The sequence below is a fragment of the Sphaerodactylus townsendi genome, linkage group LG06 (assembly GCF_021028975.2).
Source record: "Sphaerodactylus townsendi isolate TG3544 linkage group LG06, MPM_Stown_v2.3, whole genome shotgun sequence".
Taxonomy (NCBI): domain Eukaryota; kingdom Metazoa; phylum Chordata; class Lepidosauria; order Squamata; family Sphaerodactylidae; genus Sphaerodactylus; species Sphaerodactylus townsendi.
In genome coordinates, this window is record NC_059430.1 from 105,109,605 (window position 1) to 105,137,293 (window position 27,689).

Genomic DNA, 27,689 nt, shown 5'->3' on the forward strand with positions numbered 1-27,689 from the left:
CTGCCCCCCCCGGTCTCCAGTTTTTCATATTGCTCTCCTTCCAATGGACTCGCAGTTTCCATTCTCCCGGAAAGAGGCGCGCTCAACACCCTTCTTCCCGCTCCCCCACCCCGTTTACTCGACATGCGCACGGAAACAGAGGCAGGCGCATGCGCGTTCTCCCCCATCCCTCATGCCTCCCGCTCTTGAGGCTCGTGACGGAGCGCGCGGGCTGAAGGGACCATAGAGAGGGCGCCGGGAGGACTAGAGTGGCGACGCAGCGCGAGCGGCGGCCGAGAGGAGCAGCAACGGCGGGCGGGGCGAGCGAGTCAGTGTCCGCCAGGAAGCCGAGAGAGCGCCGTGTGCCCGCCTGCCTCCCCCGGACAAAGCCGCCGTTGTCTTCTCGTCCCGGCCCTCCATTCTTCTTCCCCCCCGTTTCCCTCCCTCCCCCTCGTCGCCGAGCGGAGCAATGTCGGCTAGCAGCCTTCTGGAGCAGGTGAGGCGCTGGGAAAGGCCCCGGTTCGGGCAGGGCCTAGGCGTCGCCGGGCTGCTTGGTTGGTTGGGGCGGGGGGTAGGAACGGACCGGGAAGCGCCCTCGCGGCTCGGGCCTGGTTGCGGTCCGTCTCCCGCCCAAGGGTGAGGAGGAGAGGCCTAAGAGGCGCCGCCGCCGCTTCCCCCCTCTGTGGTCGGGCACCCCCTCCCTTTATCCGTGCCCACCCTTCCGCGCGATTCATTTCCCCTCTCTCTTGTGTCTTTATTTCTCGGTCTCGCCGTCGCCGCGCCAGAGACCCAAGGGCCAAGGCACCAAAGGTGAGTGTGAGCAGGAGCGGCCGCTGCACCAGCCGGGAGGTTGGCGGGGCGGGGTGGGGGCGGTTGTGGCAGGCGGTGGGAGGGTGGAGGAAGGAGAGAACAGGGGTAGAAGCAATGAAGGGGATTTAAAAAGGGTGCGTCTAGAACTGGCCCCTGTCTCCTTCTCCTCGGAGCGCTGAACCTGCGCACACGTCTTCGTTGAAAGCATGTGCAATTCGTGTAACACGTGGTTTTTTCTTTGTATGCGTGTTGAGTCATTCTTATGTTACAGTCAGTGGGTACGTGGCTGAAGAGATGCTTTCGACACTTCTCAGTCCCATACACTTTTCCTGTAGGCACAGCTGAGAACATGATCTTGGTCCCACCTTTGTCTAGCGTGGATAAAACCGGCGCCCTGCAATGCCTTTTAGAGGAACAAATTTTATTTCAGTTTAAGCTTGTTATAAGTTATGAAGCTGATGTTGATATGAGTCTCGTTGAAGACTCCACTTTTATTCTGCTGAGTAAATATGGATTTAGCCAGTCGGTACAGATGACTAAAGGGAGACATCAATATGCCAATAAACGTTTCTGTCTGTCTCCTACTGGGGCAGTAAACTTCTGAATACCAACAGTAGGAAGCAGCAACAGGAGAGGGCCTTTGCCACAATATCATGTTCATTTAGTCCTCCAGGGCAACTGGTTTGCCACTGTATGGAAAAGGAGGCTTGGTCTAGATGGACCACTGTCAGAAGAAGAGGAGAAGGAAGATCTATGCTTCCTGTAAGCAATCTGTTTCCTTACTAAGTGGCTTACACCTATTAAATCTAAAAATGATGCTGGGGGAATACTTTTTTTTGTGGGTGTATGATAGTAAACCCCAATCTGCTGAATTAGATGATGGAATGAGAGTGGTTAAACTATCTTCCTGGGGGGAAAGTTTGGTGTGCTAATGAGGCCCTTTGATCTGACAGATGCCTGGGTATTAGCATGGGACTAATAGCAAGGTGGATCAGAGTGAAAACAGTATGAACAATGTACTAAGTAGCTTGCATTTATAAACTTCTAAAAATCATGCCTGAGGAGTAATGTTCTGAAAGTAAGACTGGACTGAGAATATTGCTCAGTATGCAAAGAGTTTCAGTGCTGCTTGAGTTTAAATCCCAAATGGAATTTTGAAAAACTAATTGGAGGTGCTTTTTTAATGTATTTGCTCAAGCCAGATAATAGGAGTGAACCCACTGCGTCTTATAGACTTGCAGATGGTGATGGATAGAAATGTTTCAAGTGGGTGGAAGAAACTATATAAATTATTCCAGAAAAGTTGTTTTCTAGGCGTGAGAAAGTATGAAGGAGTCAATGTGCATTCTATTAGCAGAGTTAAAATCCTGGTGAAATTATTTCTGTACTCATCTTGAAATGCTTGTGTAGCAGAGGTGTCTGAAGGTGGAAAATAACTGTAGGATGTTGCTGGTTAACAGTGCAGAAATAGTGAGGCCCAGGACAGTTGATTTCAGTGTGCTTAGGCCAGGGGTCTGCAACCTGCAGCTCTCCAGATGTTTATGGACTACAATCCCATCAGCCCCTGGCAGGGGCTGATGGGATTTGTAGTCCATGAACATCTGGAGAGCTGCAGGTTGCAGACCCCTGGCTTAGGCTGAAGTAACCATCTAGGTTTGTACTGTAAAGCATCTGTTTGGAAACCAAAGGAATCTGCTGCTTAGGAAACTGCTTGTTGTATGAGTGATCTGTTGCCTTCCTCTCAGGGGGTCCCACACAATACAGTGTTTCTAAAGGTTCCAGTGGCTTTTTATTCCTGCAGAATGAATATTGGCAGTTCTTTATGTGAGCCCTAGCTGCTGTCTTCCCTCTCCCAACCTGTTGAGTACCAGAAGTCAGTCCTGATACGTGAACACATGTTGAATAACGAGTATGTGCCCAAAAACCTTTCTCTTACCACAGATGGCAAAAGCCTGCCCCTCAGGTCTGGGGCTGAGGGAAAAGATCAATTGAGGGTACAAGATTGAGCCTGCTTGTATCTCATTCAAAATTAACATTTATGTTCATATTGACTATTTTTTGTTTATTTTTTAGTGCAAAATGGATCTGTGCACCAGAAAGATGGATTAAATGATGATGATATCGAACCATACTTGAGTCCTCAGGCTAGACCGGTGAGTGAAACAAATTGTATTTGTTTAGTGGGTGAGGTGTACTATTATCAGTTGATTCCTTTTCTGCTATTGTCTGCCTTTCACTGGTGAACCTGTCTTGCTTGCCAGTTCTGTATGGTTGTCCACCTGTAGCTTGCCTATAAATGTGTTGGATGCTGTGCTAGAACTGCTTAGTATGGCTGTTTCTTGAATATCTGTTATTTTTATTATTTATGTTGTCTTTTCTCACTGAGACTCAAGGTGGCTTACGCAGTCTGAGTCAATTCAGTCTATTGGACGAGCCATCTAATAAGTGGTATAGATTTACTTGAAATCTGTAAACAAAATGTACGTATTAGACAAGAAATTTTAAATAACAGAGGCAACGATATTGCATAAGTTGGAAAACAGTGTAGTAAGACCAAGACATGCTTTCATTTTATTCCTTTATCTAAGCTTATGAGGTCAGGTGGACTTAGCTTGGCTTCTAAATGTTAGTAAAGATGGCATTAGATGAATTCTCCTTAATCTCATGCTTGTAGATATGTTTGAGTGTTGATTCACTTCTTTCAGTCAAGTTAAGACATCTCAGGCTTTGAAAGGGAACCCTCAAAAAATGAACACTAGGTAAGCTGCAACAAGCTTCTTATCTTAGTTGTGGTGATTATTGTTAAAAATACTGAAGTAAAGCTAGAATCCTGAGCAATAAAATAGTCTATCACAACACTTCAGTTCTAAGTACTCTGTTCCTGTGCAGGTTCTATACAGTGTGGTGGGATTAATTTCAGAAAAAGCAACTTTAGGATTGCAAATACGAACCCAGCCTTAACAAATTACTGCTGCAGGGCTGTGGAAGAAAGCCTTTTACTATTCAACTGAGATTTTTTTTTGGGTGGGAGGAGGTTCACTTCCAAGTAAAGATGCACAAGATAACCCCAATAACTTTGCCTAATCACTTGGGCCCCTTCCGCACATGCAAAATAATGCGTTTTCAAACCACTTTCACAACTGTTTGCGAGTGTATTTTGCTATTCCGCACAGCTTCAAAGAGCACTGGAAGCGGTTTGAAATTGCATTATTCTGCATGTGCGGAATGAGCCTTGGAAATTCTTGGCACTTTGTAGTTCTAATGATACCTTTGTAGAATTAATGATCCGATCTGTAGACTTATTAAAATATCCCTTATTGTATCCACAGATATGTAGTTAGCTGTAGCCTCCTGATTTTGGAGAAGTATGAAATATAAAAGTCAGTTTGTTTGATGAATGAAAGATAGCAATAACAGGTATTTTCCCCCAGTTCTGGAAAATCTTTAGAGTTCTCCTCCAGCTGGTATCTGCTTGCAGAGAATTCCATTATTGTGCAGCTACATTCATTGAGGTGCTGCTGTGTGTCATTGTCATGTAGACTGTGATACACTGTGGCAAGGATATGTGGCTGTGGTTGATCAGTCTTCGAGGTAATTTAACCTCTTTCTTTGACTTAAGATGCTAGGAAATTTTGAATTCTCATTAGTGCCTTGAAGGCTGCAAGGAGGATGTGCAGATCCTGAAACATTCTGAAAATCAGAAAACTGAATTCAGTAACCAAACTTCTGTTATAAAGATTAAATAACAGTTGGCTAAATTGAATTGTAAAGAAGGGTGGGTGGGTACAGAACCCTTTTCAGCTGATCAATACAGTTAAAAGTGCCCATGTTCACCTTAAACACTAAAGGTCCAACGTTATTAATAGATTTTGGGGCAGCCTATGCATGTAAACCAGAGAAACTCAGCACAAACCAAATTTAATAAATCCAGGATATTCCATTTTTTCCTGCATTCAGATGGCTATCATTATTGCCTCATTTTGTTGGCTTGTTGGCATCCCTGCACAATCTGCATATCAAATAAAATAACTGTGGATCCTTGGTTTAATGAAAAGAGCATCCTGTATGTGAACAGCATCACATTCTTTTGCTCAGGTGCCTCTATTCTTGTCCATACATGCCTACAGCGTTCAGAAAGGGCATAATTTTTTTTTGCAATCTCCTTACGAAAGGGCACAGGAAGGCAAGTGGTGGGTCATAACTCCTCTTCAAAATATTCTCTCCTGGGGAATCAGTGAAACAACTTGAGTGAAATAAAACAAATCCAGGGGCACCTATAAACTAACATTTATTCCAACATGAGCCCTTGTGAGTCAGAGCTTTTTCTGATGCTATAAAGAAGAAATTATATTCCACATTATTATAGAAAAAAATGTCAAAGGGCATGCATGGTGGGGTAAGAGAAAGCTGGTTGCAGAGAGAATTTGGTATGAATCTTGTCATTAATGTTTTAGATCAACAGTAATATGGATATGGTGTGATGATTTGTTTCAGAGACTGCTGAAGTATCTGATAGGCTGAAATTATCTGTTTCAAAGCAAAGATCATTAATCAAGGCCCCAGTAAGCAGTTTCTCTACTTTGATTGTAGAAATCCAGAGAATTCAGTATGGCTATGTCTGTAGTTGAGAAACTTTCCTCCAAAAGCAGTATGTTAGAGAAGACTTTGGGTTGTCCATGGTGCTGTCATGGATAAGATGCTGGAACATTTGTTCTGTTCATATTTGGCCCTTGTCTTCCTTTGGAGTGGGGCTACAAAATGGGTGATATTCCAGTTTTTGTTGGCTGCCTACCAGCATTAAAAATGTACAAAGGTTATGTTTCTGAGCAGGTGGTGGATACTAGTAACAAAAAACCACGCCTCCGAACAGTCTTTATTCTGCATTGTCACTAACTGAAAAAAAAACCCCTTAGGTTTGAGATCAGTTGAACTTTGGATATAGGCAGCCCAGGCATATTAGGTTGGTAGGAAGGACTTGGCACTGGTAAAGGAGGGCTACTCCTTCGAAAATTGCTCAACACAAAGTTGGCATTAAGTGATCTTGTCCATCCTTCAGTTTCATAATCTTAGGCACTTAATAAATGGAAGAAACTTATGCAAATGAAGTGATGGAAGAACAGATCTTAAGAGTGTTGTCTGGGGTCAAAACCATGGAAATTCATTGCATTTGAAAAAGAGTCCAGCAAGATCCTTGACCTGGGTAGCCCAGGCTAGCATCTTGTCATCAGATGTCAGAAAGTAAGAAGGGTCAGCCCTGATTAGTATTTAAATGGAAGTCACCAAAGGAAGTTCAAGGTTGCAGTACAGAGGCAGGCAATGGCAGACCACCTCTGAATGTGTCAGTTGTTTTCAAGAAGATCCAAATGACACTCAAAAATCAATGTGAGAAGCACTGTTCTCTTTTCAGGCTGAGTGCAGATGGAAGTGTTTGATAGTCTATATTTTAACAATGGCAGAGCGACCTTGTGAACCATCGTGAATGTATATCCAAATGGAGTCAAACTGAGTTGCTCAGCCTGCTGTAAGCAGTCTTTTCCCAGGTTATTCTCATTCTGCTCACAAATCCCTCTTGTTCATGGGTACAATTAGGAGTCCATGATGTAGAGAAAGATTGCGGACATCTGTACTTACATTTGATCCTACAGTCAGCCTCATATGTCACCTTTTGGGTTATGCCATTAACAGAGATATCCTATTCCATCTATGCCCGTGGTGGCGAACCTTTGGCACTCCAGATGTTATGGACTACAATTCTCGTCAGCCCCTTCCAGCATGGCCAATTGGCCATGCTGGCAGGGGCTGATGGGAATTGTAGTCCATAACATCTGGAGTGCCAAAGGTTCGCCACCACTGATCTATGCTCTTAGATTTCTGAGATAACCGTAACTCTTGAGTTTCCATAGCTAGACTATCGTAACTGACCCATTGTCACAGTGAATCTTTAGAGCTTGAAGAAACCAACTTCTCGTTGAGAGAAGTGCTTTCAGTTTAAATCTCAGTAGGAGGTGGGTGGCAGAAGTCTCCTTTTACTTAATTTCATCTAAGATGTAACATTTCACATTGTAACTATGCCATTGCGGGCTGACTTAACGCCCGTGGTGACACTGAAATAGAGAGAGCTCTACAAGATTTGAGAGATTTGTTTACGCAGTTGAAGCAGTTGCTCCTTTGGGGAGATGTTGCATTTATGAAATATATCTCAAATATACATTCAGAAAAGAAACCACATAACTGTGTAAAAGTGACTTATTTATCAGTGAGTACAATGGGAGGGTGACAGGCCATTGGCTGTGCGAGTTCACAGGTCCAGGTTTATAAAGGTCCCAGCAAGGCTGCTAGGTTTTTCTCCGTTGAGAGACCTCATTGCTTTACTTGGCTGCTCTTAAGCAAGCCACTGTCACAGCAAGTAGGACTCTTCCCGTACCAACTTCTTTTTATTTGCAGTGATTAATCCACAACCTTTAATAAGGACATGTGATTGAACCAGTTAGACCAGAGTATGAGTATTCCGCTGAATCTTCTAGGTACTACGTAAGATCAGGATTACCTGTTGCAAAGATAAGATGACTGTCACCACAAGCTTCACTTACAGTTCTTCTCTCTCTTCTCCTTAGTAATATGGAGCTAGGAGACAGTTGGTAACATCATTGCACTTGGTCTCTTAAAAGCAAGTTCCTGCTAAATTGAAGAGGTGATAGGGAAACTGAGCATGTGGCATTAACTGGTGTATTTTTAACCAGTATTAGAGAGCTGCAGATTGGCAGCAGTCATTCATCTTCATCCAGGTAACAAAAATGAGAAGCATGTGTACTGGATGAGGGATACACTTCTAGGTAAGCAATGTGTGTGAACAAGACTGGGAGAATGGGTGGACTGTAAGCTAAACGGGAGTGCAACACAGTGACAAAAAGGGGTATCAGGAGAGGCATAGAACCACGTTGCAAGATGTCATAGACATCGATTGGTTAGTCTGCACCCACTGTCTGAACTACTGTGTTCAGCTCTGGAGACCACATTTCAAAAAGGAAGTGGACAGAGTGAAGTGTGTGCCGAGGAGAGCAACGAGCTGTTCAGGGGCCCGGAGACCAAGCCCTAGAAGGAAAGGCTGAGGGATTTGGAAACATCCAGTCTGGAAAAGAAGAGATTGGGGGAGGCGGGTATTGTTTCTGTCTTAAGTATTTGAAAGACTGTCACTTCGAGGAGGGCAGAGAGCTGTTCCTGTTAAGAACATAAGAAAGAGCCTGCTGAATGAGACCAGAGTCCATCTAGTCCAGCACTCTGCTACTCGCAGTGGCCCACCAGGTGCCTTTGGGAGCTCACATGCAGGATGTGAAAGCAATGGCCTGCTGCTGCTGCTGCTCCTGAGCACCTGGTCTGCTGACGCATTTGCAATCTGAGATCAAGGAGGATCAAGATTGGTAGCCATAGATCGACTTCTCCTCCATAAATCTGTCCAAGCCCTTTTTAAAGCTATCCAGGTTAGTGGCCATCACCACCTCCTGTGGCAGCATATTCCAAACACCAATCACGCGTTGACAGTAGGAGATAGGTCTTGCAGTTATAGGTATAAATTGGGGCGGAAAGGTACTGGCTGAATATTAGGATTATTATTTTTTTTTTACAGTAAGAGTTCAGCAGTGGAATCGGTCGTCTAGGGAGGTGATGATCTCCCCCACACTTGAAGTCTTCAAGCAGCAGCTGAATGAACATTGGTCAGGAATGCTCTAGGCCAGGGGTCTGCAACCTAAATTGGCCATGCTGGCAGGGGCTGATGGGAATTGTAGTTCATGAACATCTGGAGAGCTGCAGGTTGCAGACCCTTGCTCAAGGCTAATGCTGCATTCAGCAGTGGGTTGGAGTAGATGGCTCGTAGGGCCCCTTTAGTCTCTGATTCCTTTGTATGGTTCCGTAGGCATGCTTTTGAGCTATAGTGGTCACTTTAAATATGTGCTTAAGTAAATGCTAAAGTTTGGTTTGCTGGAGGGAACCTTTAAATTGAAATTTGCACTACCCTGTGCTTTGAGAACCACCTTATTTCAGCAATTAGCTATAATAGGGTATGGCTTACTCAAGTTTAGCCTTTAAGATGCATACTAATGTTACTGTTAAAAAAACACCCCTAATATTCAACCAGTACACTTCCGCCTCTAATTTACACCTATTATTTGAAACCTATCTTCACAGGCCCTCCTCTAAGTGACAGCCTTTCAAATACTTAAGCACCATTCCCCCTGCAGATGGTTAACACCCCCCCCCCCTTTGCTGTGTTACTGTTCTTTAGCACAGTGGGCAAGGCTGATTTCCAGGAGCGAAACAATGTGACACAGTTTTGCCTTTAAGTCCAGGCTGGGTCCCCTGTACCTAATGCTGCACAGTATATTGAACTCTTGGTTAAGACTATAACAATAAAGAGTGTGGAAAAAATAATTTATTTGACTACGATTCCAGGTGATAAATGAGTGTTGGATTAGGGTCTGGGAGACCTAAGTTGGAATCCCTACCCTGCCTTGGAAGCATTTGGGGTATGCTTGGGCCAGTTGCACATTCTCATTGTAACCACAGGGGGGCGGCTGCGAGGATTAAATGGAGGAAGGGAGAACGTCTTTGTAGATAGCTTTGAGTGTGTCTTTGAAGACTGCTTGGGGTCCCCATTCAGGAAAATTGTGAGGTGTCATTTGTAAATTGAGTCAAGATGCTACAAAGTTCTTCATTGTGGAAGGAATGCTTCTCTGTTTGTTACCAAATAACACCTGGAATAAATCAGGGCAACTTGCTTCGAAGCTTGGTGAAGAGACTTGGAAAGGTCACTGCTTAGCTGCACTCAGAGGGTTGGCTGCTAAAGTACTGTTTGGTTGGTTGGGGGGGGGGTCAAATTGAAATTTTGGAATTATGCTCTGCCTTCAGGGAATTCATGACAGCAGAAAGTGTTCGCCTTTTCTCCTTTTTATCCTGACAGCAGCTGTGTGAAATAGGTTAAGCAGAAGTTAACCTAAGCTCCCTCAGCAAGGTTTATGACTGTGATTTGAACTCAGGTCTTCCAACATTCTTGCCATGATCCCTTGTTAGCCCTCAGTACATTTCCTGAGATGGTCTGAATTTTTATAACATCACCATTTGACAAGGGATGGGAGTATAGATAATTGAAAACAAGATTACGCCTTTTGAACATTATCTGTTCAAATCTTCTTAAAATTTATGGGAGTCTTCCCAAGAGAGCATGTCTCATTCACTTCAGTGTGACTTGCAGGGGAAGAGTTCTGAATTGTGCCCACGCAATTTAGTGGGATGATGTTACCCAAGATTTTTCTTTGGACTCCTTTCTGATACTAAGAATACAAAAAAGGCATTCAGACATTCTTTATTCAGGAAAGTAGAAAACAAGAATTGTTCTGTTAATGCTGAAAGAAATTTAAAAGAGTGTTATGCTGATGGGGATGTTTTGTATTGACATTTAAAAACCCATAACTCCCTTTGTGGCATGCAAATAAAATGATAAATTAGAAATAACTTGGTATAATAGAGGAGAGATCAATCCAGGCTGTGGTGGGAGAACACCATTAAAGATTTCTCATCTAGCAAGAGTGGTCAGGCTGTGTGTTATAGAAGCCTGATTCCTTGTGAAACTGTTACCACCACAAATGCTTGCTTTGGTCAGCCATCTTTTCGCCATTTCACATATTTGAATCATTTCCGACTCTTGCTATTGGGCCAACTGCCTACTTGTCTTAAGAAGCACAGAATTTTTCAGCTTTGCATAACTTGCTGCAAAATTCCTCTGCTTGAATTGTCAAACCTTGTCAATCATGATTAAGCTGTGATTAATTAAACTAACAGTCAGTGTCATTTAAACTGAGTTGGAGGCTCTCTGTATTTCATTGTTACCAGTAACAGCAACTGATCATGATACTGTGTGCAGCAGTCCTCAAAATTCCACTGTGCCGTGAATGAACATATTCACAGTGGTTGAGGCAAGCAGCAACTAAATTCTGAAGTAATTATTCTTAGTGCAGTGCCTGAAATAGTTAAGCAGGGTGGGATAAAGTGGCTACCATGACATGGGTTGGGGACAAATGCCTCAGGTGGGCCCCAGTTCAGTCATGTGGGAGGCGGAAAGTTGCCCCCCACAACCCTCCCCCTTCTCCCCTTGGCTGGCCCTGGCCACACTAGGCCCGCGGAGGCCACAGCCGGGCATCCCTCGGCTCTGGCAGACCCCCCCCCCCAAGGCTGCCTGGGACCGCCGGCGGCTCAGGTAAGTGGGGCGTGGGGGGGGCACTATGGAGTGTGTGTGTGAAGGGTAGGTGCCATTTTGCCCCAGGCGTCATTTCCCCCCCGCTACGCCTCTGGTGGGATGGGGGTATCAGTTGCATCCCAGCACTTTCAACATCAACTGAACTTGATCAAATTGGTGACCATGCATGCAAAAGTTCAGAGTATCTGGATAGAATCAATTCAAACAAAACTTAGCATTTCTTTGTAGGTCCTATCAGCAAAGCAGTATGTTTTGACAGTGGGAAGTAATGAAAAAAAACCCCTCTACAGGCTTTAGTGGAAACACGTGGAAATACTTCTTTTTGAAAGACCTAGCTCAGAAGTTTTCACTCCTTTAAAAACAGTAATTAAACTAAATGCGCACTCCTCCTTTATTAGCTAGAACTGTTTAAAACTAGTCTTGCTGTGTATTCCATGCCTTGTGCAAACTACTCATTCCTTATATGTGGTCATTTTCATGCAGATGATACTCTGTTATATGTTTATGGGGAGAAAATGTGAAAACCAGTGCTTTTAGTGAAACTCTGGACTTTGCAGCAATTAAGATTCCAACATAAAGTGTTTGAAAAGGGGCCTGCGATGTTGGGGTTTTTTTTTCTGGATCTTTTGCTGTGATGCCCCTTTTAATTCTTTGGCCCTTTTTCTGTTTCAGAATAATGCATACACGGCAATGTCTGATTCCTACCTGCCAAGTTATTACAGTCCATCCATTGGATTCTCTTACTCCTTGGGCGAAGCTGCTTGGTCAACTGGGGGTGACCCACCCATGCCCTATTTAACATCTTACGGACAGCTGAGCAATGGGGAGCCTCACTTTCTCCCAGATGCCATGTTTGGACAGCCAGGGGCCCTTGGTAGCACTCCGTTTCTTGGACAGCATGGCTTTAACTTTTTTCCCAGTGGGATTGACTTCTCAGCTTGGGGCAATAACAGTTCTCAGGGGCAATCCACTCAAAGCTCTGGATACAGTAGCAACTATGCCTATGCACCGAGCTCATTGGGTGGAGCCATGATCGATGGACAGTCTGCTTTTGCCAGTGAGACCCTGAATAAGGCTCCTGGAATGAACACCATAGACCAGGGGATGGCAGCATTGAAACTAGGCAGCACTGATGTGGCAAACACAGTCCCCAAAGTTGTCGGCTCTGCTGTTGGCAGTGGCTCTATTGCCAGTAATATTGTGGCTTCCAACAGTTTGCCCCCAGCGACCATTGCTCCTCCCAAACCTGCATCCTGGGCTGACATTGCCAGCAAACCTGCTAAACAGCAGCCCAAACTGAAGACCAAGAACGGCATTGCAAGTTCAAGTCTTCCGCCACCTCCGATAAAACATAACATGGATATTGGGACTTGGGATAACAAAGGACCAGTGGCGAAATCTCCATCCCAGGCTTTAGTTCAGAACATTGGCCAGCCACCATCCCAGATATCCCCCCAACCGATGGGTCAGGCAATGAGTAACAGCCCACCTGCTGTGCAGCCTTCAGCAGGGCAGCAGCCACAACCGCTGCCTCCTCCACCGCCCCAACCAACTCAGCTGCCAGTGCAGCAGCAGGCGCCTCAGCCTGCCCGCTGGGTTGCGCCTCGTAACCGTGGCAATGGGTTTGGTCAAAACGGAGTGGATGGTAGTGCCATAGGACAGTCTCAGACCACTTCTGGTGCTTCTCCTTCAGAGCCACACCCAGTCTTGGAGAAGTTGCGATCCATCAACAACTACAATCCAAAGGATTTTGACTGGAACCCAAAACACGGCCGGGTCTTCATCATCAAGAGTTATTCCGAGGACGATATCCACCGCTCCATTAAATATAACATCTGGTGCAGCACAGAGCATGGAAATAAAAGACTGGATGCTGCTTACCGCTCCATGAACGGGAAAGGTCCTGTTTACTTACTGTTCAGTGTCAACGGCAGTGGTCACTTCTGTGGAGTTGCAGAAATGAAATCTGCTGTGGACTACAACACATGTGCAGGCGTATGGTCCCAGGACAAATGGAAGGGACGTTTTGACATCAGGTGGATTTTTGTGAAGGACGTTCCCAACAGCCAACTGCGGCACATCCGCCTAGAGAACAATGAGAATAAACCAGTGACCAACTCCAGGGACACTCAGGAGGTGCCTCTGGAAAAGGCTAAGCAGGTGCTGAAAATCATTGCTACCTACAAGCACACCACTTCAATTTTTGATGACTTCTCACACTATGAGAAACGCCAGGAGGAAGAGGAAAATGTGAAAAAGGTAACTTGCACTAACTGCTGGGCTTGGTATGGGAGAAGACAAGAGGGCGGCAGGGAGTAGTACATCGTGGAGTAGAATAGAATTAACCATTATAATTTATCTGAGAGTCTTGATCGTGTGCCCCAGTCATAGTTGGCACCATAGCTTTTATTGTTGATTTGAAGTGTATCTAGTTGAGTGTGAGCATTTCTTCCAGTCTTTCGTGTCAGAAGCATGAGACAGGCAGCAAACCATGCAAGAAGACCTGGATCACAAAGATTGGAAACTGTGCAAAAAAGTATTAGACATGATTTATCATAAACAATATGGAAAATAATGAAATTACAAAAGTAGAAAGTAATGCAGTAAGACCAAGATCAGAGTAATACACAAGAGTAAATGTTTATTTATGTATTCAATTTTTAGCCCGCTCTCCCCTGCCACAGCAGGCTCAGAGTGGCTCACAGCAATATAAAAACAGTAAAATTATAATACATGCAATTATAATAAACAGTAGTACACTAAAGCATATAAAGATGGTGCTTGGTCCAACCATGGATGGATTGACAGAAAATTCCCAACCCTATATCTTAATTCAACATAACTAAACAAAGGAAGGGAAAGAATGGGAGGCCAGCTGAGATGGAAACATACCCGTTGCTGCCCTCAGCTGTAGGCCTGGTGGAACAGTTCTGACTTGCAGGCTCTGCGGTTCTGAGATAAGTCCCACGGGGCCCTGGTCTCATTTGACAGCACGTTCCACCAGGCCAGGACTAGGGGTGAGAAAGCTGGACAAGGACAGCTGGACACTCTTCTGGCCGGGAACCACCAGTATATTGTTTCTAGCAGATAGTGGAACAGACCACAACTATGTTGCCTGTATAAAAGCATCCAACATTCCTTTATGCTCCAACTTTATTCCCTTCATAAAAATATGGAAAGATGCTTTTGGAACCTTGGAAAGTGTGACTTCCTCAGAACAGTCCTGTGTGGTGGTGTTATGAGAATAACGTTTAGGGCCACTTGTTCTTCAAAAAATGTGACATGACAAAAAAGGCTCTTACATAAATAATGTGTATGAAATAAGCTTGGAACTGTTACGAAGGTTGGAATAGACATATCAATTGATTTAGAAGACAGTGGGTGCTAAATGGCTGGACACTTTTATTTGGATCCAGCTTGTTTGTTGGTGGTGATACTGAAGATGTTAAAAGCAGATTTGCCTGTTGCAAAAACATGTTTTTATTTTAAGAGCCCAGAGGGTTGGTTTTTCCTTCTTCTGGAGTTGGAGCAATGGGCTGTCAAATGGACGGATAAAAGTGAAGGAGTATTTATGTGTTTTTAGAGTATGGTCTGATTAGTAAGTAAAATAATAATAATAATAATAATAATAATAATAATAATAATAATAATAATAATAATTATTATTATTATTATTATTATTATATTAGACTTAATAAACCGCCCAACCCCCGAAGGGCTCTTAAAATGATTTTTAAGTGGGTACTGTCATTTTTACATTTGACTCGATGCTTGCTATGGATTACTTTGCAAAGGTACATCAGGTGGAGGTGTTTTAGAGTGATCCTCCAGTTCATCAGTTTCAAATGCAGCTCTTAAGATTCTAATGTAATGAATAGGTGAGTGACAGCACAGTCCTGTGTGTGTGTGTGGGGGGGGGAATTGACTAATGGAGCCAGCCTGGGGCTGCACTGACCCGTTTGCCCCCTCCTCTGATGCAAGGGGCACCCCACTGGTGGAGGGGGCAGGGGTGCTGATGGTTGACTGCCCCTCAACTCTACAGCAGTGAAACCCGGAAATTGGGGCCACTGCAGAGGAATGCTGGTGTCCACTTTGACTCTGGTGCAAACCGGCAGACTGGGACGTCTCAAGGATGGACCTGACATTAGTCTGCTTCCACCCAGGCTTTGCTGCCAGGTACTCTGTGGCCTGGAGCTTGGAGTTATGCCACCCTCTGTTGGGTGACATAACTCCATTTAGCCCTATGGAGGGCTTTCTAGGTGCAGGATTATTTTAATTTTCCCTGCCTCCCCTCTGCCTTTCTTGGTGGTCTATAGCAGACTCCCATCCTAATATTACTGTTATTTCGCACTCCTTTTATTTTATTTTTACTCAAAGACTCTTAGCTGACCTTCCAGTCTTAAATTTATATTTTGCCTTCAGTGTTGTACCCCTCAGTCCTAATATTCCAGTTGTGTCATGCCATCAAGTTTCAGTAATATCTATTAGCCCGTGTCCCCTATTTCAGAAAAAGATGTTAGTAGGGTCAGTTGAGGTGCAGTGGTTGAGAAAGTGGTATGTTTCAACATTAGAATGTAGTCCCAGACGATTATGAGAATTTTTATTCATTTTTACTCATTGCCTTTGTCAAAACCATTAATTTGTGCATTATTGAACATATAACGTTATATAATTAAACTAAATGCCAAAATGCATTCAAATGGTTTGGGGTGGGGGTGGGAAGCAGCGCTAGGTAGGCTCTAGGACCTAGGTGGCGCATTCAACAACAAAGAAGGCCCAGCATGCTGAATTCTGTGGTGGAGGAATATACAACCCTACTAAAATCTTTTTCTGAGACAGTGTATAGTCTCCTTCATGTATTGGGACTTTAATTGCTTGTTTCCCATGCTCTGCGCGTTACTGTAGAGACATTGGAATCTATGGTTTATGAAGATTAATGGTTCCCTCCATTCATTCCCTTCCCCACACACCTTTAATGTTGTTCCCTCCAGTTATTGGCAATATACTAGGCTTTGAATTTTTGACTCCCTCCCCACAGGATTTAGTATAAAGCCCTCTTTATCAGCTTTGAAAGGTCTTGACTAGACACATTTCCCCCCACTTTCGTGAGGTGCAGACCATCTCCCGACTGAGAGCTTCATCTTGCAAGTGTAGGACATGGCCCAAAAAACAAACCTTTCCTGACAACACCATCTCAATGGTTTAGTCAATGGTTTATAACAGCATAGTCAAAGGTTTATTTCAATATTCTTCTCTCTCTTAAGCCATGGCCTTCAACAGCCTCTTGTGTTGGAAGGCCTATGACTAAGATTTCTGTCTCCTTAGTTACTGGAGGAAGTGATTTCCTGTGTTCTTGAAACTTCCATGTTTCAGCTTGGCTGCAATTGTTTCATCGTTTGTTACTACTGTAACTGGTCCAGAGCTACTGGTACTTCCACGCAAAGCTTACGCTTCCAGGGATCTTTGGATAGATGATACTTTTCTTTGAAAAATTCAAGAAATTAGGACTGCAGTCCTAAATCTTGGACTTATCAATGATTGCTGTGTTATGTAACATTTCTGGTGGGCAGGAAAGAGGAGAGGGGGCTAGATGTATGTTGTTGCAGAAACCAATCTGCTAATGGATGGATGGGCTCCATAGTAGCTAGCAACAGCCAGCAGCCAGGGTGTTGTCATTTTGGAACATGTGCACTCAGACATAGATGCAACATCACATTTGAAACATCAAAGAATAATGTAGTGAGTAGAAGATGCATTTTTAGCTTGCTTGGGCAGAAGTCCTTTTTTACGCATTCCCGCAGTTCCCTCAGATCAGCAGGGTGCTTGGCAAGATCTGAGAGGACAACCTCAGTCATCTTCTGGTAACATCTTTTTGGCTTTGCCAAATCTGTTTCTCAGAGCTGTGTCTGTTGGTAAAAGAGTAATATATGCACTTTCTGGGGGGGTCTTCTGACCCAGGGCCTCTCTCCTTCATCACAATTTACCTCAATTATGCCTGACAGCATGAAGGATCTGGCCACTAGTCTAGTTTTTCTGCAGGAGTACTGACCCAGTCTAGGAAGCCATCCATATGGTACTCCTCTATATGGTGCTCTAATAAATGGAAGAACTTTTCCTTATGGACCATTTCTAAGAGTTTCTATTCTCTTTCTCCTTTCTGAGGTCTGAGATATCTACTGTCCCTGAGCACATCAGGATTGGTTCCTCCTCAGTTAAGGTCCATCTAGCAGCTATATCTGCCTCTTGTGACTTAGTGGAGCGCTCTTCTATTTTCTCTGACAGGATCTGTCCTTGGTTCCTGAACTGTCTATTGAATTTATATCCATAATAATCCAAGATAGTTCCCCAGTGGTCACTTTCCCTAGTGCTTTCTCAATTGATGTTAAAACCCTTTTCATTTGAGATAAGTAGGACATCCTGGCACATTTGGGTACTCCTCTTGCCATCATCGTGGATGGCAGGAACTAGATTGCTCTTTCTACCACCACCACCCTTTTCCTAAGGGGAAGGGAGTGCCTGCCAACTTCAGTTATTTTCCTGCCTCTTTGGATTTTTCATGGATTCTTTGAGCTCTGTGGGATACTAGAACTCACAGAGCGACGAGATTGCAAGATCTTTCCCTTTCGTGAACAATCCCAGGCCATGCTTGAGCTCCAGGATTATGAAGAGCTACAAACAAGCGAGGGGAATGAAATCAAACTGACTTAAAATTGCCAACTCCTTGTAGAATGCAACAGATACTTTGATTCTTACAAGATGGTTTGTCTCTGGGTCTTAGACCAAACTTCATATGTAGACAGGTAGCAACCCTGGCTTCAGTCATTCTGGGTATAGATGGTTTCCCCATTTCCAGGCACCCAGCAGTTAAATGTTTCCTTAAGGGGATGTCATTATCCAATATACCAGTGATTCTGATGGGGAGGTCCTCTTCAAATGTGGGTTATTCTCTTATGGTTGCTCAGGGAGGCAGGACTAAACATTTTATCCCCCTGTTGGACTGTCACTAGCCAAGCCAGTTTAGTTTCCTGCCTCACATAGGGACAGCGGCTTAGAGAAGTCAAAACAGCCTCGCATCCTGTAATCTTGCAGTGATCTTTGCATCTTGAGTTTATTTGCTATTCTGGTTCTTGAAAAGGTACATCTGCTTCTGCCCTGTCCTTGTTGCGGGCACAACAAAGTTGTGTTACAAGAGTATCAGTTTGCCTTGTCCTCTTGAAATATGTGCTGATTTCACAAGAGTTCAAGTGCCATTGCTGCTTTCCATTGTAATGCTCCACTGGTGTACATTTGCAAGGCAGCAAACTGGTTTTTGGAGGAGACATTTGTGAGACACTATGTTGTAGAGCTGCCGGCAAGAAAAGAGCAGAGGTTGGCAAAGCTGTTCTTCAGTGATTGTTCCAGTGAAAGCACAACCCCACCTCCTTTTGGTGAGTGGCTGGTTGGAATACCTCTGTTGGACTGCCCGGTGGATGGAAGATGAAAGCAGGGTTGCACTTACCTGCATCTGTTGTTCATCGGTGAATTTTCTGTGCAGGCACACATTGGCTCCCTCCTGCCCTGCTATGAGCTCTCTTTGTTGTTGTTTTGAGTTGGTATGAGAACGTTTTTGTGGCAGATAGGCAGGAACTGAGAGAAGGGGGTGCTGCTCTTCCAGGCATGTGATGGTTTAGGTGGGAAAAACCTGTGTGAACTCTCTTAAGGGGGAAGGGCAACCCCACACGTTCATTAGAGCTAAAAACCTCTATCCATGGCTGATCTGCTTATGGGCACAGAACATGCATTGAAGAACAACAGTGACTGTTAAACGCAATCCTGGTAGGTTTTTTTAGTGGCTCTCCAAGACATGGATCGTAGAGATACATAATGTAATGTCTGTTTTGGACCTCAGAAAATGTGTGAGGACAGGTAATCCTTTGAGTCTAAGGAATGAAGAAGGGCACAGGGGTCTTCTGATTTGCAGCTACTGAGTATTATTTCTTATGGAAAAAAGCTTTTAAAGTATCTTTGAGGGAATACCTGTAATGTTTGGAAAGGTGTCGAAATGAGGTTGAATATAGTTAGACCAGGGGTAGGGAACCTGCGGCTCTCCAGATGTTCAGGAACTACAATTCCCATCAGCCTCTGTCAGCATGGCCAATTGGCCATGCTGGTAGGGGCTGATGGGAATTGTAGTTCCTGAACATCTGGAGAGCCGCAGGTTCCCTACCCCTGAGTTAGACTGTTGGTTTCTCAGCATTGGATATATGTCTTGTAGTTGACAATCTCAGTGTCAAAGACAGTTTCGAATCCACCATGTCCTTGCAACGATGATTTGATTCCCCCTTCCCCAAAACTGCGACTTTGGAATAACTCTTGACATAAATAAATAATAGTTTGACCGAGTCTGGGTTTGGACTCTTAACACCAACAGTATAACACATCAATAAAAGCAACAAGTTTTTTTTTTGAAAAGATTAATGAATAGGCTCAGACTTAAAAAATAGGTTCGAGTTTAAACATAATTCAGGAATAAGCAGGTGCAATAAAAATAACAAAACTTGCTTCCTAATGTACACTTACAGATGTAAAGGCAGGCAGGTTACAGCATCTTGAGATCAGTATAAGTAACAAAGCAGCGGGTAGGGAATGCAGCAAGATGGTCCCTGGCCCATTGCTGGTCTTGGTGTCATTATGGGGCCATGCATGAGGAAAACTTGTGCCAGATGGTTCTAGGTTGACTTTATAGGAAACTATAAACTGTACCACTTGCTCCCTAACCAGTATAAACCAATCAAGAAGATGAGTGTTGAAGTGGAGCAAGAGTCCCCCTTGTATGCAAGAGCCTTTAAGTTAGATTTCTTTGAAATTCAAAGGTGCGATCTCAAGCCTTTTCATCTTCATTTGGGAACAGTGGAAGAGTGGTAAGCTTTGTTATGAAATTCTCCTCACATGATTCTTTAACACTTGTGTGACATATCAGGAAACAGACTATTGCTTGTCATTTCTGATATGGCCAAATACTGGTGCTTAAACTGTCACGTTGATTAATACAGAGGTAGCTGTTTGAGTTCAGAGACTCAGGCTTCTTCAGATAAACAGGAATTACTCCCCATCAGCCTCCAGCATGGCCAATTGGCCATGCTGACAGAGGCTGATGGGAATTGTAGTTCCTGAACATCTGGAGAGCCGCAGGTTCCCTACCTCTGATCTTGACACTTAGGCCGAGACCTTTCCCCCCTGCTCCTTTAGATCTTTACTGGAGGGACCAAAGTTTGGGGCCTGGGCCATTCTGCATGTGGAGCCCATGTGCTTTGCTTCTTAGCTGTGGCTTCTCCCCTTAAAGTTCATCCCTTGGTTGGTGCTGAATTTTATTGTGTGTGTCATCTGGTTTTTTTAAAATAAAGCAGAGCAGGAATTTTTTCATACTGACACTCGGGAAAGTGTGAGCCATGGGGTTCTACTGCAGCTTCCCTGTGTTCAATTTATCTTCACTACTGTCTTTTTTCCTTTTATGCCACCATTTTGAATTTGTTTCATCTACAAGCTGACAGGATGTGCATGTGTTAAATGGCGTCAAGTAGCTTCCAGCCTGTGGCAACTCTATGAATCAGTGTCCTCTAAAATGCCCTGTTGTGAACAGCCTTATTCAGGTCTTGAAAACCGAGGGTCATGGCTTCCTTTAGAGAGTCAATCCATTTCATTATGGGTCTTCTTTTCTTGTAGCCTTCACCTTTTCGTAGCATTATTGTCTTTTCCGGTGACTCCTGTCTTCTCATAATGTGACTGAAGTATGATAGCTTCAGTTGGGTCATTTTAGTTTCTAAGGAAAGTTCAGACTTGATTTGATCTAGAACTCACTAGTTTGTCTTTCTTTCTGTCAACTTTCTTCACTGCCTGACTTTCACTTCCATATACAGTAATCAGGAATGACTTACTATGAATTAGCTTTATTTTGGTCTTGAGCAACACTTCCTTAAGGATCTTTTCTACTACCTTCATAGCTGCCCTTCCAAAACTCAGTCTCCTGATTTTTTTGGTTGATGTTGGAGCCAACGAACAGAAAACCTTGAACCATTTCCATTTTCTCATTGTCAAACTTAAAGTTGCGTAATTCCTTTGTAGTCATTACTTTTATTTTCTTGGTATTTAGCTGTAACCCTGCTTTGGCACTTTCTTAACCTTCACTATTTTCTGCTGGTAAAGTGTCATCTGCATATCTCAAATCGTTAATGTTCCTCCCACCAATTTTCACTCCACCTTGATCTACATCTAATCCAGTTTTCCTTATGGCATGTTCTACACACAGATTGAAAAGATATGGAGATAAAATACATCCTTGTCTGACACCTTTGCCAATTGGAAACCATTTCCATTTCTCCACATTCTGTCCTAACAGTAGCCTTTTGTCGAGAGTATAGGCTGTCCATCAAAACAATTAGATGCTGTGGCACACCCATTTCTTTTAAATCTGACTATAACTTTTCATGATCCTCACTCAAAAGCTATGCTGTAATCCATGAAACACAGCTGATTTTCATCTGAAATTCTTTTGCATTCTCCCATGCCAATGTAAATTTGCAATATGATCTCTGGTGCCTCTTCCTTTTCTGAATCCATCTTGAACAGCTGGCATTTCTCATTGCAAATATGGTAATAGTCTTTGTTGTGAGATTTTAAACATCACTTTGCTTGCCTGAAAAATTAATGCGAAAATATCTCATGACTCTATAAAGCCAGTTCAAGTTACCCATTTTTTTTATTTTTGACATCCCCAACTCCCCAATTTTGTGATGGATTTCTGCAATTTTTAGAGGGCCCGTTAGTGTCTCTATTTTTAGTGGTCTCATTAGTTTTGAATGTTAAAGTGGTAATGATTATGTTTTTTATGTTGTAGTGTTTTATGGCCTCTTGTATTTTATCCCTTTGGCCCTAATAAAATGTATTTTAAAATTTTTAAAAATAAAGCCTGTGGTAGTGAGAGACTTCTGATCCCAACCTACAGGAAGGAGATCTTATTCTGTTGAAAGACAGAGACACCGTAGAACAGTGGTTCTCAACCTTCCTAATGCTTTGACCTTTTAATACAGTTCCTCATGTTGTGGTGACCCCCAACCCTAACATTTATCCATTTTACAGATGGAGAACACCGATGCAGAGAGTCTTAGGCGACCCCTGTGAAAGGGTTGTTCGACCCCCCCGGTTGAGAACCACTGCCTTAGAATATGTGACCCCCGGGACTCATTGAAAGGGTCATCCCCAGTGTTGACGAGCAGATCTGTGAGATTGAGGTTCATATCAACAAGCAAGCTGACATAAAAACCCTCCCCAGTCCATCCACTGAAGCGGTACTGCTCCTTACCTAAGGAGAAGCTCAAGTTTGAGAGCATGAACTTTACACAGACTTCCTAGTTAGTAAAGCAGCACAATATAGAGCAGTAGTGTTTCCATTGGCAAAGCATGTCAGTGATGGACTCCATAGACATTTCAGATGGGGAGTGTGCTGTTCCATCAGTAAAAGATGTGGCCAGTGTGTTGTGTGAGGTTAGTTAGTCTTTCTTTAACATAGTGCCTACTGAGAAATGTAGTCTCTCACAGCAGGTAGAGCAAGCGATTCTATCTCTTCTTCTTCTCTCTTGGTAGTTTCGCGCTTCCTTCCAGTGCCTGATATTGCGCCAGTGTGGGTTTTTTTAATTAGTTTCTTTACCCCATCCTTTTAGAACAGTGTCTGAGCACAATCAGTGTAACCTAATGAAGAATTAGAAGGACTTTTCACAGGCAAGCTGGTTGATAGAATGAGGCAAGGGGATGTATATATGTTAGTATTTTGTTACTGGAATGAACTTTCAACAAGTTTGTAGGGTGTCCTTTCAGTGCTAGGCTGGGGAAAGCTGTGTGGTCCCACCCCCCACCCCACCCCCCAGTTCATTTCACACTGGCTTTGGGGCACAACTTTTTAAAACCATTTTGCTCACCATGAGCTAAGAAGGTCAACAGAGAAAAGAGCAGAGAGAATAATATTGCTTTTATGAACCATAGGCTGCAGGGGTTCACTCTAGCCCTGAGTGTCTCTCTGTGCTGATGGAGGAGAGTATTTGGGTTGGATACCATGACATGCATTCGTATCTTTACCTTCTTCCCCACGTTTGTGCATGCCAGTGATGTGGTTTTCTGTGGAAAAGGTCTAGAAGTTTTCCCTGTTCAGATTTAAATAACTTTAAATGTTATCAGAAGAAGGGCCATACCCTACGTACAAGCAATGGGTTTTGTCCATTCTCCATATCCCATATGTATCCCTTCTAACATGATTGATTTGCAGCACCAGAGCCCTGGCAACTATAGACAGACTGTGTTTACATATGAGGGACAGAAAAATACAGCATCTGAACATTTTCTGCACTACAGTACAATGTTAAGTAGGGGGGAATCACCTTCTGCTCAGGAATCTTCTCAAACTGGTCAGATCCCCAGACTAGTTGGGAAGATGCCTGAGTCAAGGGCAGGCTACCTGAGACAGTTGTGAGATCAAAGAATTCAGCATGGAGAAGTGAGATTAGCGAGACAAACCCAGAGGAAAATGGTAACAGTGCCACTGGTGGCCCTGCTGCTCTTTTCTTACAGATTGTGTGGCTTGACTGAAGAAGGTGCAGCTTGACCTTCTCATTGCTGTGGCAGAAGCCAAGCAGAGTTCACCCCTGGCAGTTTAGGCCAAACCGTATTTTGCAAATCCACCTCATACCTTGGTTTCTGATTCTCGTTTGGTTGGTGGCAAGCCCGTAATTTGACTATTGTGATTCCATATTGAGCCATTGGTTCAGCTTCCTGAACCCTGGCATGGTGTGATGTCTGAATTAAGCCTGGATTGGCTGGGTATTCTGGCTTTTGAAATACTTAATCTATACAGTTACTGCCCTTGGACATTCACGCCCTGGTGATCCTCTGGGGCAGTGTTGACAGAGCATGATTCACATTGCAAACTCCCCTTTTTTAATCAGTTTTGGCTTGGCTTGTAACTTGAAGCTTATCTTTGTTGTTATGGTTTTTTAATGTGGGAGGAGAGTCTGCTCCATTGTCATCCCTGCCTTGATATTAACATGTGATAGTCATCTGACTGGCTGTTCTGAGTAGCTTCAAAGGATCAGTTATGCCTGGATAGTTAAGGAGGCTGATGACACTCCTTGGGTTTTGTTGGTTAGCAGCCTGCCGTGTTCTGTCGTAGCTGTGAAGCTGACTTCCTTTCGGTTGGGTGCAGGTTGCAGTAGAAACTGATCTTTCACACCCATACCAGAGTTATTTATGATCTGCCTTTCCTCCTGAGACTCAAGGCAGATTTCAACTAAAAATATTGTAGGAAGAACCTTACAATGAATCCATGGTGATTGTAAACAAAATTAGAGAATCATGGCCCTTCGAATGACATGCTGGAGCAACATTCTGCAAGAAAGAAAAATATCCTATTCGGGTTTGACCAGCTCTCCTGTTCAGGGTTGTTTTTACAAGGGTAAAAATTCTCAGATGAGAATCTAGAAGAAGATACAAGTCCAAGGTTCTTTGTTTACGTTGTAGAAGGAATGCATTTGATACCCTTTGAATGAAAGCAGAGTTCTTTTCATGCATTATTCCTGTAGAATTTCTAAGCATACAAAGATGTTTACAAGCCCCCCTCACCCCATTCACAGCAGTTATGTGAAGCAGGTTAGGGAAGAATTCAGTTGCTCAAGGCTGCCTGGAACTCTGATGCAAGAGAGGCATAGTTGCCCTCACAACACTGGGCTCTCTTTATGTAAAGTGGGGAAAGGCCATCCTGTAATGTATTTCAGGTTTTTGTAGTGCAGGAGGAATTAAAAAAAAAGGTTTGTTCAACAAGAACTAGGTTGTACAGTCTTTTCGGAAAGGTGTTCATGTAAAGCATTTGCTTAAGCATGTTACATTTTTTTGTTAATGGTAAGATAGCATTTTATGAATACCGTTTATTTCCCTTTTTTCCTATTAATAAACATGAGTTGTTTCCCCACTAAATTGTTACAGCTATGAGCAGTCTTATAGAGAGCTCTAAATAACATTTTCTGTCAACCGTACATTGATGGCAATATATGAAAGCAAGGGGAGAAAATCACTATGTAATGTTCATTGTAAGATATAGTCATAGTATATATGTCATAATATACACTATAGTCACAGTGTACGCAGGCAGCAGAAAGATGCAAGTGGAGTTTAGGGTGGGGTTTTTTTGCTGGACAGTGATTGGGCAAAAAAAGGTATTTGCTTTTTATTATTGGAATAAGCAAAAGGTAGAAATTGATTAAGAAGTGTGGTGCATTATCTAGATCAGGGGTGGCCAACCTATGGTGCTCCAGATGTTCATGGACTACAATTCCCATCAACCCCTGCCAGCGCCATAGGTTGGCCATCCTTGATAGATGGATCTGGCTGAGATTGCTCAGATCAGCCAAATGTCTGTAGAAAGGAATGACTCTGATTAGAAGTATATAACAGTGAAGTATATAACAATGAAAGTAACATACTTTACAGCTGCCCACAGTGATATTCCACTAACTGTCTGTTTTTCTTCCCTCTTCTCTAGGAACGCCAAGGCCGTGTGAAGTAGAGTAATGGCTCCTTCCACAGAGACTGCAGCAGATGTTGCAACCTGAGTATCTTTCAGACAGGAAGGAAACCACACCACAGAGAATTAGGACTTGTTTCATTGACTTCAAAAAGACTCTTAAACTTTCAGTTTAAATAAAAAAAAAGTATTGGAATTTCATAAGATACATAGGACTTAAAAACAAACAAACAAACACAACAACAAAAACCCTTCTAGGTAGAGTATAGGTGAAAACTGTCCCCTTTTTTGGCTTTGATTGTGATTTCAGAGCATACGCTTTGGTTTTTTGTCTTTTTACTATGTTAATCGGATTTTAAAGTCCGTAAGTGGCATATGCCTTTTTTCTCTAATTTTTAAACCTGCTGTCTTTCCCTTAGCCTTCTTGAACCCATCTTCCCCTTGGTTGGTTTTTTTGTTTTTGTTTTGTTTTCGGCATTTGCACTTGGAATACCGAGTTGTGACTTTCTTTTGGACATCCACCATAGGAAGTGGAATGAATGAGTTTTTCCCTCCCCCACCCACGGACTAGAAGAAGAATTTTAGGATGAATTTGAGTTTTTTCTGTTATGCCTAGAAGATTTGGATGGAATCTGTCGACAAGCCTGTCTTGGAGGGAATGCTTCATTTTCTCTGACCCTCACTCAAAAAAAAAAAAGTCAAATGCGAAGAAGTCCTAAGAAATGTTCTGTTCTTGTGCATTATATGGATTACAGATTAAGTCTGGATTGATTTAATTTGAAGGCTAAAAAAAGAACAGTGGTAAAAAAACTTGTTTGTTTACAGGAAAATTAATTTTGGAAGAAAAATATTGTAACTGTGTAGTGAATGTTTCTTCAGTTTTCTTGTTCAGCCAATGAGGAATGGGCATTGCCTTTCACCATTAATCACTTCTCAATAATAAACGTGAGATCCTGTTGAGCATCACTTTTTTTGCCCCTTAGTTCTTAGTACATAGGTTCCTGCTTTGATGCTTGTACATAGCTTTGAGGTGGCATCCTGTTGAGGAGATAAAAGGCAGGTGGGATGAGCTTGGAACAAGGCTTTCCAGCTGCCACTTCATTGGTAGGCTCTGGATTTCTGCAAGGGCCGTTGCCCTGTGCATTGCCTTAAATCAGCCAAAGCAGGCCCTTTCCAACAAGCACAGCATGTTCAATTGGTTTGTGCTTTCATCCTTTGACAAGCCAAGTGTTTGTAATTGCAGGCCTGCTTTTACATCATGGCGGTGGTCTTATAATATTGGGACTACTTTTGCTGGCATATGGTGCAGCCCTTCACATGCTTTGTAGTTTCCCCGGTGTCCCAAACAAGTGGCATTGTTGAGCGCCACTGAGGTGCTGCTGTTGTCCCTTTAGAGCATCTGAGCAAAGGTAGAATGATGCTAAGCTCTGGAAATTTCTGGCGGAGCTAGTTTAAGAGTTTGTCCTTTTGGAAAATGGGAAAAAGGCCAAGGGGGCTTGTTTGGGATTGGATGGAATATGAATAGGATAAACTCCATTTTATACATCTGTAAGTGATGCACTGATGTTCATGCCCTTGTGCTGAGTAACGTGGCTCTTGCCAGGTTTCTGCCTAGACAGCACTATTTCCTTTTTTTTTAAACTGAGAGCATGTTCCACGCAGGTTGAAAGAACTTCCTGATAATATGTACAAGGTATAAAATTGTGGGGGGGAAATTGACCAAGTGTATCGACGGAGCTAAATAGGTAGGTTGCAGGTTATTCTTCCAATAGGACAGGGATTTCAGTACCACCATCTGGCTGTAGTGCACGTTTCCCCTTTCAACCGAACCCTAAGGAAGACAGGACAAAAGACATGACACCTACCACACAAGATCCTGCACTACATCTATGTGCGTCTTGGGAGGGAGGAGGAGGTGAGAGAACGAACTGACATGTGGTCAGGGCTTGGATGAATACATAATAGATGTTCTGTTCTTTAAAATAAAAGGAACTGAAAAGTGCCTTGTCAAGTTTTCCTTTTGGTGATCCCACAATGCTTTGTATTTAAGGGTGTTTCACAGAAAAGTGCTGCGAAAGACCCACAAGTCTTGTCTGATTCTCACGAGCT

The 27,689-nt window shown here is 43.3% G+C and overlaps 1 protein-coding gene across 1 annotated transcript; it reads left to right on the plus strand.

The window, feature by feature from the left end:
* Nucleotides 1-215: 215 nt before the first annotated feature.
* Nucleotides 216-27,582, plus strand: YTHDF2 (YTH N6-methyladenosine RNA binding protein 2). The gene is made up of 5 exons (XM_048501122.1): nucleotides 216-475; nucleotides 765-789; nucleotides 2,863-2,942; nucleotides 11,711-13,297; nucleotides 25,599-27,582. Exons 1-5 carry the CDS (start codon nucleotides 449-451, stop codon nucleotides 25,620-25,622), a joined length of 1,743 nt encoding a protein of 580 aa, XP_048357079.1. The 5' UTR covers nucleotides 216-448; the 3' UTR covers nucleotides 25,623-27,582.
* Nucleotides 27,583-27,689: the final 107 nt, after the last annotated feature.